Raw genomic sequence first — 14,574 nt, 5'->3', positions numbered from 1 at the left:
CCCCTCATAGCCCATGGTTCATCATTAATCTCGTCCCCTCCCACTTCCTTTCCTATGACTACTGCTCCTGCCCTGGTTCTCAGTGATTCAGGCACACAAGTGTCAAGTGCATTTTTACCTCTCCAGCCCTCGCCCTTACATACCTGTCCTTTGTAACGAGAAGCAGGTGGTTACCTCTTCTGGGCATCGTGGGAAGGCTTTCTTAAGCAATGTCATTTGCTTCCCCAGGATCTTGAACATCTTGTGTGTGTCCCCATTAGAGCATTTGTCAGGGTAGGAAGGAGTTTTGTTTGTTTTTTCAGTTCTCACTGCCCTGCTAGATTGCGAGCCCTTGAGTTGTTATTCTTTGGGTCTCCATAGAGCCTCGTTCAGGACCAGGCACAATCGTCACTGAGAATGTGCTGGATGAATGAGCAAGGGAATGAATGCGACCAGCAGGCTGGCAGGGAGTGAGAAGAGCCTCCCCCAAGAATATTTTAATGGATTCTCATCTGCTGCTACCTTGACCACGCCTCTTTCCACCCCACTTATATTTCATAGACTTTACAATAATCTTTCCCCAGGGTTAAAGAGACCAATTACTCTTGTGAGGCTCCTTCTGGCAGGCACTGCCCCTGGCTCTAAAGGGCCTCTTGAGCCATCTCTCCAGTCCCAAACGTGAATGTGCTGTGGGATTTTATATTCACTTATTTTTTGCAGTGCACTCACTCCTAGTAGAATGCAAGATGATATCTAGCCGTGGATTTTTAAAATAGATATAAATTTATTTATATATGACTTAGGAAGAAGCCTTTTCCTATTTATGATGGCAAATTATGCTGGTTAAAAAAATTATCTGGGTTTAAAAAGTGAATCAATTTAACGAGAAACATTACATTTACATAACCTAGATATATGGCAAAACTAGTGAAGTGGTGCCTGAATGACTAATGATTGGGAAATACTGATTCCACTCATGTAAGCGTTCATTCATGTGTTCATTCATCCAGTGTTTATGCCACACCACAGACCAAGCCCCGTGTTGTGTAAGGAGTATATAGATGATGAGTACTTTCTGCCTTGGTCCCTGTCCTTTAAATTTTAGATACGCCCCCTGGGCACTCTGCACATTCCTCTACTGGATGCTGAGAACAATTTGTTAACATTCCCAGTGATGTGGGATTACCAGATTGGGTGGGAATGGAAACAGGAAAATGTATGCACATATACCTGCAAATTTACATAGATGTGTGTGTTCCTATGTGTGAACATGTGAGGGTGGGCTGGGTTCACTGTTTCAAACAATAGAATATGTCAGAGGATATATGCACACACATCCTCATTCACACACAACTGTCTAAATTCTAGAATTGGAAATCTATACTGCATGGAACAGTAACTTGCCAACAGTGGAGTTGTAAGGTAGACCATGTGCAATGGAAAGAGAATAGACATTGGCATCAGATCAGAATTCAAATCTCAACTTTGCCGCCTACTGCGAAACTTTGGGTAAACTTCTTCACCTCTCTGGAGTTTCAGTTTTCCTCTGTAAAATGAGAAGACTGGACTGGATCAGTGACAGAAAATATAGTTCACTGATTGAGTGTACTGTACTGGCTTGGGTGGGAAGGTCTGAGGGCAGATCCTGGTTGAGTGGGAAAATGTGCTTGGATGACTAGTTAAGTCTAACGTGTCTGTGGGAGGGCAAATGGAACCATTGGTTATGTCTCATGTGAGTGTGAGAAGGGAGAATGGCAACATCTTTTTAGATTGCATTTAGAGTTTCTGAGTTGGATTACCTTGAAGAGAACTTCAAGGTCTGACATTCTACAGTTTTCAATTCCATATTCTTCCTAACAGTAAGTAGTGAAGGAACATGGCAATAATGGTGTTTGGGGATGGTGATAGTGCTGTAGAATAGCTTCAATTTATCTCTGTAGTACTTGTAGGAGGCAGCCTCTAAGACGGCGCCCAGCGATCCTCACCTCGGTATATTTGCTGCTTTGTGTAATTCTCTACCTTTGACTGCAGTTGGATTTGTTTTGCTTCTAACAAAATAAATACAGTAGACGTAATGTGATATCATTTCAGAGATTAAATTATAAAAAGACTATCTATGGCATTTCTTTAGGTTCGTTCTCTCTCCATCTTTCTCTCAGATGCCATGTTGTGAGTCACTTGAAGGAGAGGTCCATGTGACAATGAACTGATATCTCTAGCCAACAGCCAAGGAGGACCTGAGCCTGCCAAGAGCCCCATGAGTGAGCCTGGGAATGGACCCCACTAACATGATCATTAAGATGATTGCAGCTTCAGCAGCACCTTGATTATATCATGTGGTGAGATCTTGAGGCAAAGCAGATATGCCGAACCTGGATTCTTGCCCCCTAGAAATCAAGAGGTAATAAATGTTTCAAGCTGCTAATTTTGGGGGTAATATGTTATGTAGCAATAGATAACTAACAGAACTCTAAGTTTGGCAATCACTAAGGCGAGTCTTGACAGGTAATGTGTAGGCCCAAGTTCCACACTCCATTTACTAAGAATTGCCATTGGCTCAGATCTTGATATGGCCGTCAAGATATCCTCTGCCCATACAGCCTCTTGAGTGAGGACCATGTTCACACCTTATTCTGAGCTCCAAACTTCCAACCAGTTTTCCTACATGTTCCACTGGCATCTCCCCCATAACATCTCTGAAATCCTCCCTAGTCTTGTTCTTCTGTTATTCCCTATTCTATGTCCAAGCCCTGAACTTTGGAATCATTAGCGATTCCCCCCTTGCCTTTACTCACTGTATCTTATATCTAGAGTCCCTCCAACTGCTGTCCAAGTTCACTACTGTAGTGATGTCCAAGTTCATTACTGTCCATGTCCACTACTAGGATTTCACATCCAATTAGGGTAATACCTTCTCACTATCTCCTTGCTTATGCCCAGACTTCCTCTGTGTTGCAACACAGAGATAAAATGCCTTGCTTTTCTATCACTGGATATTTAATATATAATGTGAAGAAGAGCATGTGAAGATAAAACTATCCCTTATCCCATCCCCATAAAATCTGGTTTAGTTTTGTATACTCTTCCAGTGTCTGCCCCTGTACAAAAGTATATTTCCTTTGATGGTAATAGTGATCTCCACACAATCTTTTACTTTCAGTACTTCATTAAATAATAAGTATTTTCCCAATTTGCTACCTTATCTTAGAAATTATCACATTTATTGGTGCATACTACTCCATGGAGGAGATATACCCTAAGATACTTAACTACTTCTCTATTGGATATTTGAGTCGTTGCTAGTCTTTGTTGTTGTAAGTAACACTGGATTAGTCTTCCTGGGTAAAACTGTTTGGCTCTCTTTAATTAATTCACTGTGGTAAATTTGGAGGAAGAGAATTCCTTGGTCAACTCTTCTGAAGACTTTTTGGTACAGGATAGAGGTCCCGAATTTTCTAGAAGATTGATCCTCAGTGATAAGAGTGTAAGACAACATCATTTTATTCACTTTATAAAAACATATATAACACACTTTTTAAAAGTCCTTAACTTTTTTTCCCCTGAGAGCTTCCTCCCTCTCCTTCTCTAACTCTTCCATGTGTTCCTTGTCCTCCTCTACCTCCTTCTTTTTCTTCTTCCTTTTTCTTTCAATATCAAGCTTTGCATACTGAGGTAGCGCCAGTGAAGAAGTCAAGGTAAACCCTGTGGCATCAGATTGCCTGGGCTCACAGCTCAGCTCTTATCTACTCAAGGAGCAAGAACACCTACCTACACAGTCCTCTCTCGGGTCCTTGCTCACCTAATTTGCAAAATGGGGATATATGACTACTTTCTCATGGAGTTGTTATGGTGCTTAAGTAAGTCAATATACATACAACAATTCAAACAGTGTTGGCCCACTGTGAGTGTGCAATAACTACCAGCCACTGTGACCAAATTATTTCAGATTATTTTCTTAGAACAGAGGCCCAGAAGGAGAATTACCAAGACACAGGCTAAGAGTACTTCTTATTCTCTTTCTAGGCATAATTTCCCAAAAATCATTGTGCTGGTTTCCACTGGTTGGAGGTGACATTTTCAAGGATTCTGCCTCACAGAGAGCTGAAGAGGAAGGCACGGAGGATAAACGATTCACTGTGGCCATGATGCTGCCTCAGCACTGGGCAACCAGGCCTGCGTCTGAGGAAAAGGCAGCCAGATTCACTGACGTTATGAAATCAGCCACGCAGGGGTGTCAGGCAACAAGCTGATACTGGAGAGAAGTCAAGGAGAAATATGATTGCCTCAGGACAGGGACTGCTCTTGTCAGGAAAATTCCTAGGAACATGAAGAGAGATGTGCTTAAACGGTTCTGTGAGTCATATCCAGGAATTTGTAGAACAAAAGGGCGATCACGCCATGGCCAAGCAGGGCTCCTGACAGAGAGCTTTTATGGAAGGACCAAGGAGGGCGAGCGAACACAGAGCGGACTGAGTCATTACCACCCTGGTGATTCCTGACCCACATTCACAAGAGCCAGTTCCCTTTCTTCTTCTTCTAGGAGGGACATTAATAGTTCAGTTCTTTTCAGTTGACAGGTTCTGGGTATCCGAGGGGCTTAAGAATGACTGACAGAGAGGTCTGCAAGGAACTGGATCCACGCTGATAAGACCTGACTTCCCAAAATAACTTACTCACCAGTTCCTTGTTGCCAGTAACTCAGCAGCAGTTGGGGTGTTTCATGACCGCCTTGAAAGTCAGGGTGCTGGTTGATGCTACTGCTACTGACGATGATGAAAAGAGGGCGAGCGTGTTGATAATGATAATAAGGAAAGGAAGGAGAAATTCATATTTTCTGAGTACACCAGTGTGGGGGGCTTTCATGAACTTGATTGTACTTTATTGTCACACCCCACTCCCTGCCCCCAGGAGAGGTGGAAATAATCACTCCCCTTGTACAAATGTGACTCACAGGGGTTAAAGGTCTTACCTATGGTCACACAGCTGCTGAGTGCCCACCAGGACCTTAAAATTTCCACCCTCACTTCAAACCCTGGCCTTTCCCTCTACACCACATGCAGTAGATGAAAACGCCGCATGCACACACACCCTCACCTGGGTAAAAGACCCCCATGTAGCCATTCAAAGGGCACTGGACCATTTCTTCTTCTTCTTCTTTTTCTTCTTCTTCTTCTTCTTCTTCTTCTTCTTCTTCTTCTTCTTCTTCTTCTCCTTCTTCTTCTTCTCTCTCTCTCTCTCTTTTTTTTTTTTTTTGTAATTATACCACTAACTTTGCTGACTGGCTTAGACTCTGTCTTCTGTTGTAACAAAGCCAACTGAACACTTTATTTCTGCCAGGTCTTTCAAATAGAAACCAGCTCCAGATTCGTGATAACAGTCTGGAGATTTGGGTACCAAAGCAGCCTGATCACCCTGGTTTAGGCCACGAGAATGGCCAGCAGCCTTCTACAGTGATCCTAAGTGACTTGAATCCCACCGGGGGCAGCCATGAGATTTCTCAGCAGAGAAATTGTTCCCAGTTGATTTTCTTTTCTGAGCAGCCAGGGAGCCCTTTTGGTCTTGCCCACTGGGAGCAAACCTGAGGCTGCCCGGCTTGTCAGAGTGCCCAGCAAGTTTGTTGACCTGATTAACCTATGATAATTATCTTCTGAAGCTACACGGTGGGCAGAAGGGACCAGACAGACAGCCCTGTTGGCTCGGCTTTCACAGCTCATTTCCACAGGGCATTCCCCTCTGGGTCTCTGGACATGAGCTAAGTTCATTCCCACATATTTCTTTCCTTTTTCGGCTTGTCCTCTCCCCTGCCCTCTATCATGCACATGCTGGGGTCACCAATTTCTTTGTACAAAGAGATGCAGAGTGGAGAAGAGAAAGAAAGGTGAATTGCTCATCTCCAGGATAAGCTAAACAGTGTAATGCATATTTAATATGAATGCTTTGCAAAGCAGTAGTCATGTCTCCCAAGAGTTATGGTGTTTTTCAGGCAAACAAGGGAAGGGAATTTCCCAAAACACTCTTCACTAGAAAAAGGAGAATGTCAACTCTTTTCTAAATTGGCCTAGTATGGAGAAGTGGTGGTCACAACTTGGTTTTTATGGTTCCAAACCTGGTTTGAGGCTTGGTCTTACACTTTCTTGGTCTTCTGACCTTGAGCTGACTTTTTTTTTTTTTTTTTCAAACTTCTCGAAGCCTCAGTTTCTTCGTATGTCAAGTGGGAATAGTGAGACCTAGCCACAGGGTTGTTATGAGGCTGGAATGAGAAAACATAGGTAAGAACTTTAGCGTGGTGTCTGCTGCAGAGAAACATACAGTAATTGGATGATGTCCTTGCATTTCCTTTTATTACGTGGCATGTCACAGCGAAGACAAAGTCTAAGAACCATACAGTCCTACAGGTCAGGCACCATAAAGCAAAGTGGAGTCAGGAGTCCAGGAGCCATGGCATGAAGGGATTCCTGAGGGGACCCTCTTCTGAAGGTGCAGCACTGCCTTTTCTGCCATAAAGGAGAGTGACTGAGTGTTGCGCTCAGAAAACGGTGTATGACAGGGGTGATTTGCTTCAGCCCTAAGAGACTGGGAACAAGAACTTCTTTTCATAAACCACAATGCCCCTTGAGCATTATGACTTCATTTTTTACTTGAAGTAAGGCTCAAAAAAGCAACTATCAAATGATACCCATCCACTTGAAAACCCCGATCTGCCTCAGCAGTAGGCAGGGGAAGGTCACGTCATGTTCTAGGCCAGTGTGATTGAGGTCAGCTTTTCTGTTCCTTCAGATCAATTCCCTCTTTTGCTCATGCGAGAGGACCTGGTGCCAAGGAATGTGAATCATCTGTTACTTATATTTGAAAGGGAAAAAAGTATAACGATGCTATATAAAATTTGGAAAAAGAAAACTAGTCGAGCAAAACCACTTTGAGTTTTCTTATTTTCCTTATCTGAATCCGCTCAGATTTTAGGTAATCATAATCATTACAGACATTTAAAATGTTTGCTTCTTTCATCCAAAATCGTATCATAAGCTTTTACTCTTTCTCATAGCCTTTGCGGCTGTCATTGTAGATTTTCCCGTAGTATTTCTGTCCCCCGATGTCGGACACTTGGGTGGTTTCACATTTTTTTCATTAGTCAGGCTAATACTGAGAAGAGCATTAACTTCTGCAGATGCATTTTATTTTCTTTAATGATTTTTTTAGGGGGGATAAATTCCTAGTTCGGAATGACTCCTAATTCTTGATATTTATTACCAAATTGCTTTCCACAAGACCTGTGCTAATATTTTTGCCCCCAGAATATTATACTCACAGAATTGCTGGACTCGGGTGTTACTTACTTATTTGTAATTTGCTAATCCTTTGTCTGATGACTTGTGAACATAGCCATGCCTCTTATTAACTGTTTGCATTTTCCTCTCAGATGGTCTGTTTTTGCAAGAACAGAACCTAAGTTGGGGATCCTACATGTGACTGTGACAGGTCAGCCCCAGCCGCCCTGAGGGGTCACATTTCTCATTCTACCCTGGCCCTGGAAATCTGGTCTTCTGACGCTGGTGCCCTGCTCTCAACCCGCTTTGCAAGCACTTTGGGAAGAAAGGGTATGCATGGTAGGGGTACAAAGTTCAGTGGTGGCGGCGGGGGGCCAAAAAGGAACACGCAGTATGGGGCAGGGGAGTCCTCAGGATCAAGATAGGTTGCTCAGGGAATGCCTTTCAGAGGAAAAGTTTAGGCTGACATGAGAAGGACGAATTAGAGCTTATCAGGCCAAGACAAAGGGAAATGGCACCCCCTCTGCCATTACCACCATCTCATTCCCCATCTCCGTATCCTCACAGGACTTGAGTCATGCTGAGATGCACACTTTCATGCCCAGAGTTTGCTCACACTGTTCCCTGCGTCCAAACCTCCTCTTCATTCTTAAACACTGACTCAAGTCTTATGTAGTCTTCAAAGCCCATGTGAAACTCACTTCTTCTAACTTCCCTGTCCCAGTCTGAAGGTGGAGGTGACAACAAAGGAGAATTCCTCTTCCTCCGCATGACCTCCCACAGCACTTCGCATGTACGGCAGCCGCAGCTTTCATCAGTTTTTGTCTCCTCCACTGAACCGTGAACTTGGACTCTGTGTGACTCCTCTCTCCGTGTTGCCTTTGCTGCGCTCAGGGCCTGACTCAGGGGGTGCCGGCTGCCTGCTGAGCCACGATAAACTCATTGAAAGATCATCTCTTGAAATTCAACCCCTAAGCACCATTGCTGGAACTCAGTAGCTTCTCAATAAATAAATACATGCTGAATACATTTAAATAGTCAAGTTCAATTTCAACTAGGTATCCCTTTAGGGAATCACTATTTTTTTTCCAGTGGCATTTGCACAGGAGTCCACATCCTATTTAATGGGGTTTTCTCTATGGCCTGAGAAACCAGAGCCTTCCTGATGATCATCCGTGGACTCTTACCAGCCTCACCCACCACTGGACAGACCGAAGCATGTCTCCTTAACACACAGCCCTTTTCCCTCCTTGTGAGAAAACCAAACCTACTCTGCTATCTGAGATGAATAACCCCTGCTAAAATAGAACCCACTGAGTCTTCCAGCCAAGGAGGCGGCTGGCGGAGATGGGGGGAGGTGAGCATGTTTTGAAGCATAAAATTTCCCAGGATTAGGGCATTTCATTAGGAGACTTCTGGATGTGTTTTTCTCTCTAAAGACTCAAATGAAAGTCCAGAGAATCTACCAACTACAGGGAACCATTCTTTACCATTAGGAGCTCTGTTGCCCATTAACTATAAACAAGTATGTGTGTTGATCTAACAAATGCCTATTTATTTTTGGGGGGCTTACCCTGTTTCATTTTTAATTAAAATCGTTGCATTGATTTGTTTTTAAAATAATGGTGAAGACTCTGATTTTTGTAGGTTGAGAAATAAATTATCATTTGAAGGATTAGAGTGGCTCTTCTTTTGATTTTAATAAAGATTAGAAGAAGAAAAAGAGGCACAAAGGAATGAATGCCGCTCCCCCAATATAATGAGGTAGACGGCTTCCCCCCTTGATCAAACAAAAGAACAAATGTATTAAACAAAGAGTATAGATTTGACAAACCATCTCTGCTCTTGCAAAGGATTTTCGAGAGGATTTGGAAAGTTGTAGCCTGACCGTGTTCTGTTATTTCTGAGTATATTAAAGCCAGTACTCTGTTAGCTTAGGTATTGTTTTTGTGTGTGCTTTGCTTCCCGGCAATAGAGTCTTTCTTTAAGAAAAGCAATTGGGAGATACCCTGGTCCTGGTTAATCTGTTCCCCCTTTCACACACCAGACCATTGTCTGAATGTGCTTCCCGAGAGGCACGGGCATTATGTCCTGGGCCCCTCTCCCAGGTCAGCAGCCCGTACAAAGGGAACAGCACATCTTGGGAAGAGCCCGCTGGATTTCCATTTGACACCAGAGCAGCCCTGCTTTGTGCAAGCCTCCATGCAAAAAGTGCGATTTCCAAGGAAAAACAAACAAATGAAAAACAAAGCAAAACAAAACAAAAAAACAAAGCAAGGAACAAATGTGTGGTGGTGTTTGTAACTGTTCCACCCAGACCCTCCACCCCAAAGGGGAAGGATCTGGGAAACTCCTGCCACCCTCATGGGTGACTGCAGGGCTCTGAAGGCTCAGTAAAAGATTCATCTCTGTGCGGTGCTGAGGGTCTGGCTGTATTTCTAGAATAGGAAGCTCTGGAACTGTCCTTTTGTTCCTGTATCCCTTGTAATTTCCCACCCAGATGCAGAGACAGGGCCAGCTCTCTCTACTCCTATCTGTCAACTCTGGCAACGCACCCCAGGAGTTTCACTCAGCCTTACACAAAGGTGGTCCTTTTCATATTGATATTCAATTACTACCCCTTCACTGGATTTTTCAGTGAATATGGACCATATTTTTCAGTAAATATGGGCACTCACACACACACACACACACACACACACACACATCCCTGGATAGCTCTTGATCTTCCTCTCCCCCTTCCTTCTCTTCTCCAAAGAAGCTTCTTAAATGTGCTCTATTCTTGCCACATCTCCCACCTTCAACTCCTGCTTCCTGCTCAAGTCTCTGCAGTGTGAGGGCTGGCTTAGCCCCCACTCAGGACCCCAGCCTGGCTGAGGTCACCAGCAACTGCCATGTTATTAAAGGCCTTATTTGTTTATTTACTGTCTCTTCTTCCAGACGATGAGTGCTTTCAGGATTGGGGTCAGGCTTTATTCATCTCTGTGTTCACAGCACCATGATACCCAGGACCTATTTGACTAAATGAGCTTATTCCAGAACTATCACATTGTCACAGCTTCTAGAGTTATGGAAACAAAATAACATGTCCTGAGCAAATAACACATGGGAATAGCCATGTACATTTTCTCGGTCATCTTTATTCCCAAGGGTGTTTGGCAGATGAGGCCGTTGAGACTGGAAGAGACTAAGCAACGTGCTCTAGATCCCATGGCCAGTAAATAGAGAATGGCAAATGTAGGATTGTTTTCAAGGCATTTCTGTTCTTTGGGCTGGTGTGGGTTGTGGTTTAAATGATGGAGGCGTTGAGAACACTTCATACAAATGGAAGACTCCCTCGAGGTATCCCCAGAGGTTCAAGAAGTGAGGGGCAGTCTCCAAGCTGCCATCACGGCTAGAGATATCGATTTTGGGAAGCTTACAACTTTCATAATTGGTAAAGGGACAGTAGTGACAACGAATAATGTGAGACTTAAATTCTTCTATTGCAATAACTGGTGTTAAATTTATTAATTTTGTTAACTCAATTAATTTTCAAAACAACCCTATGTGAATGTTTCTATTACTAGTCCTATCTTATTGATGAGAACATTGAGGCAAAGAGAGGTTAGAAAACTACTCAAGGTCATACAGCCGTTAAGTGATGGAACCGAGATTCAAACCCAGAAAAGTATCATTCCAGGTCTAGTACTGCAATCACTGCAGTACCCCAAGGAGTAATTCCCTTCTTTCTGAAAGTCCTCAAGTTGCCACATTTGCCTTGGAGTGGGAATATCTTGAAGTCTCATCATGGGTTCTCTACGTCAAATAAGCTGAGTTTTTTTCATCATGTGACACCTCCTCAACATTGTGGCAGTTTACTATCTTGTTTGCCCTTTGGGAATCATCCTCCACTTCATCCGTCTTCTCCTTAGAGTATGAACCCCCAAATGAAGTAAGCATTCCAGAAGTCATCTGATGTAGCATAATTCACACACGGCTCAGTTTTCGAGGCTACATCACATAAGTTAATGTATGCTACTTATGCTGTTCTTCCTGTTGACCATACCTCCTGAGCCTTTTATCAATGGGCCACTAGGACATTCTCCCATGCTTTTTTTGATGGGTATTTGGGGCATAAGTACAGGGAGGTCCTTAAATTTATCTTTGCTAAATTTCACCTTCAATGATTTCTGTGAGTGCTAAAGTGCATAGGATTTGGAATCAGAGAACCTCGAATTTGGAGTCTACTTTGTCACTTAGGAGTTATTTGATCTTGGGTAATATCCACTAACTATGCTTGCCTCAGTTTTCCCATCTGTAACTCAGGGCTAATGGTATCAACTCTAGAGAACTTGGGAATTCACTGAGAGAAGAACTTTAAAAATTATATTCCTATTATCACTGTATCTGCAAATGTTTCAAGAGCCTCTCAAAAGTCATGAAACAATGGCAATGTACCTTTTCTTTGCTTTTGCTTTTATTCATAGGCATTACATTTATGTTGTTTATATAACCATTCCTGCAAGGTTTCTAGTAATTTGCATTTATTTCTTCAAAAGTCTTCACAATTATTTACTGAGCAATGGAATATGAAATACCTATTCCTAGAAATGCTTCTAGTGAGCTTTAATATTTGTAGAACAACTTCAGTAATACAGTTGTCTGCACAAAGTGTTAATAGAGGATTATCACCTTCTGGAGATAGAACCTCGACTAAGGCACATCAAACAAACAGCCTGATGATTTTATGGCTTCTGTCTCTGGCCGAGTCAGAGGCAAGGGTCATCTCCAGTTTTCAGGCTTACTCTGGGGGCTGAACTGCCAGCCCTTCATTGGAAATATGAGAGAATAAGAGAAGAAAAAAGATAACTTTTATTCCTGATCCAGATCAGAATTGCACCTTTATAATATGATCTCTCAAACCATCTGAACTACAAAATTCTGGAACCTTTTGCTAACCTGGACTTTCAAAGTCATCCCGATCCTCTGGCATTGTGCTGACTTCTCAGATTCTCCATGACAGGCTCTGATCACTTATATCTGCCTGAGCCTTGCAGACTTAGAGGGCTTCCGGCCTTGCCCACCGCCTCACTGACATCAGACACCTTCCTAACCCTCAAGTCTTCCACAATCCCCTGGCCTACAGTGTGAGCAGCAGATCAAACTCTGCTGTTACCAGTGTGGAGAGAGCTATAAACTACAGTCTTGAAAGGCTCTATTAGATCTTCAAGATGAGGAAAATTCATAATAAAATAAATTTTTCCTATGTTCAGGCAATGGACACCTGCACAGCTGATTAAAATTGGCTTTGAAGCTAATGGGCAGGCAATAAAACTTAAAACCTAGTGGTTAATTTGGTTAGGATTTTGGAATGAGACAGACTTGTATTTGAATCCCAGCTCTTTTCATTGTTGATATAATGTGGGAGCAAGATATTTCCTTCCTAAGTCTCAGTTTTATCACCTGTAAAATGGAGAGAATAATTCCCATCTCATAGGATTTTTGTAAGGATTCCATTAAATAATGTGTAATGTATCTACCACAGTGAGTGCTTTATGCATAATAAGCACTTCATAAGTACTAGTGTCTATTATTTAATTTGATGTGGTACTCATTCTCCATGATTCAGCCCAGCCTGCCTGACCGCAACATCCATGCTCTTTCCACTATGCTGGATGGTCTCAATTTTTCCATTTATGACTTCAAACCTATCAGGTGGCTTATGAGGTCTTTCTCCAGTTGTAGACTATTGGATTTTTTATTTCAATGACTATAGTTTTAATTTCTAGAAATTCTAGTTCATTCTTTTTAAAGTAGCTATTCTTTTTTTTTTTTTTTTTCCCAGAGTATCTCATTTTTTGGAAGCTCTTTTTTTATGCCTTTAAACTATTTAGTACACTTGTTTTATAGTATCTTTGAAATGGATTATCTGAGTTCTTTAGAATGTAATTCTATCTTTGTTTTTGCTGACAATCACTCATGATAGATCAATTTTGAGGTATGTTTTTAGTTTTGCATTGAGAGTTCATCTTGAGACAGGGTCTTTATTTGTGGAAGACTTGTTCATTTTTTACTGAGGTTATTTGCCCATAAAGGTGGTGATATTTGCTTCTTGTAGATACCCCAGGAGTATTAGAAATCTAGAACCTATTTTTTGTAACAGTCCAGCTTGAGGGTTTCAGGATCATATGAGTTAGTATAAATGAGGGCCACAAAAACACTGTGGTACAAGTTGGTGGTTAGAAATTTCAAGCAGATATTTTTTTCTAACTGCAAGCTAGTTGAGGAGACAAGCTTTCTTCTCATCTCCCTTTGGGGATACACAGATTATTTTCGGTTTATCCTTTTACTGAACATGCTATTCTTAATGGATCCTATTATTTTACAAATGACTGAGTTCTGACTCTCCCTACCTTGCTATCCCCCACACCTCATCTCCTAGCCCAACATGGACTTTAAAACCTCAGCCCCTAGATTACTGAGAGTGACCATCCCTGCCTTCGGTCACCTCAGGGCAGCTACACCATTAGCACACATGCTTACAACCTTGCTTTTGAGTTTCTTCCTCATTTCTGACCTCTAAACTTTGAGGATTTATCTTTCTTGTGATCCAGCCATGCAACTAAAAGGATGTTGGTTGTATTTTGTCAAGCACTTATAGACATTTGGAAAGGGATATTTTCCAAAAGCTCTACTGCACAGAATGTTGGAACCAAAGTTTGACAATGGAAGCCTTTCTTCTATCAATCAAGACATCCCATCTTTAGTGTTTCCTTTACCATGAACATCTCTGCTGCAAGGATGGTGTTCATGGGAGGGGACTGGCCCGAGGGTTGTTCTCTAACAACCTGAGGTGTGTCTTCCTTAAGGCTTAGCTGTTTAACTATTTCATGCTCTTTGGCCCATAAAATGGGCTCCGTCATTTCAACCAAAACTATAAGGTGTTAAGCAATATCTGATATGATTGCCATTTCTCTCAATTCGTATGTTCCTGCTCTTGCAAAATTTCCCCCAAGGGAATAAGAGAAATATTTGATGATATATGCATATGTTTCCTATGTACACAAAGAACCTTCCAGAACCGACGTCTGAAGAGAAGGAAGATATCTGCATTTGCTGGGCCACATGCATTGTGGGAGGGAGAGCCACTTTTATTGCTTTGGGTAATGACAACTAATTTCCCTTCAAAAATGATTGGCCATTTCCATTGCTCAAGCCCATTAGGTCTTACCTCACCCCAAACAAGAAAAAACTAGAAGCATTTGCCAGAGCGGGAACTAAACCTCTATCAATTCAAGCACATACTGCTACCTTCCTCTTACCACTTTTTATACAGAAATGAGCTTCA

General features: G+C 42.3%; 1 protein-coding gene across 1 annotated transcript in view; it reads right to left on the bottom strand.

Moving 5' to 3' along the window:
- The window catches only part of LOC116869544 (lateral signaling target protein 2 homolog), a 91,268-nt gene extending 91,069 nt beyond the window's left edge, over positions 1 to 199 (bottom strand). The window contains exon 1 of the mRNA XM_032860881.1: positions 144 to 199. Coding sequence (XP_032716772.1) covers positions 144 to 187 — 44 coding nt within the window. The 5' untranslated portion in view covers positions 188 to 199. The remainder of the gene's footprint in view (positions 1 to 143) is intronic.
- Positions 200 to 14,574: the final 14,375 nt, after the last annotated feature.

This window comes from Lontra canadensis, unplaced genomic scaffold, assembly GCF_010015895.1.
Source record: "Lontra canadensis isolate GAN:19392208 unplaced genomic scaffold, GSC_riverotter_1.0 scaffold19, whole genome shotgun sequence".
NCBI lineage: Eukaryota > Metazoa > Chordata > Mammalia > Carnivora > Mustelidae > Lontra > Lontra canadensis.
The sequence above is the reverse complement of the archived record's forward strand: the minus strand, read 5'-3'. Positions and strand labels throughout refer to the sequence as shown.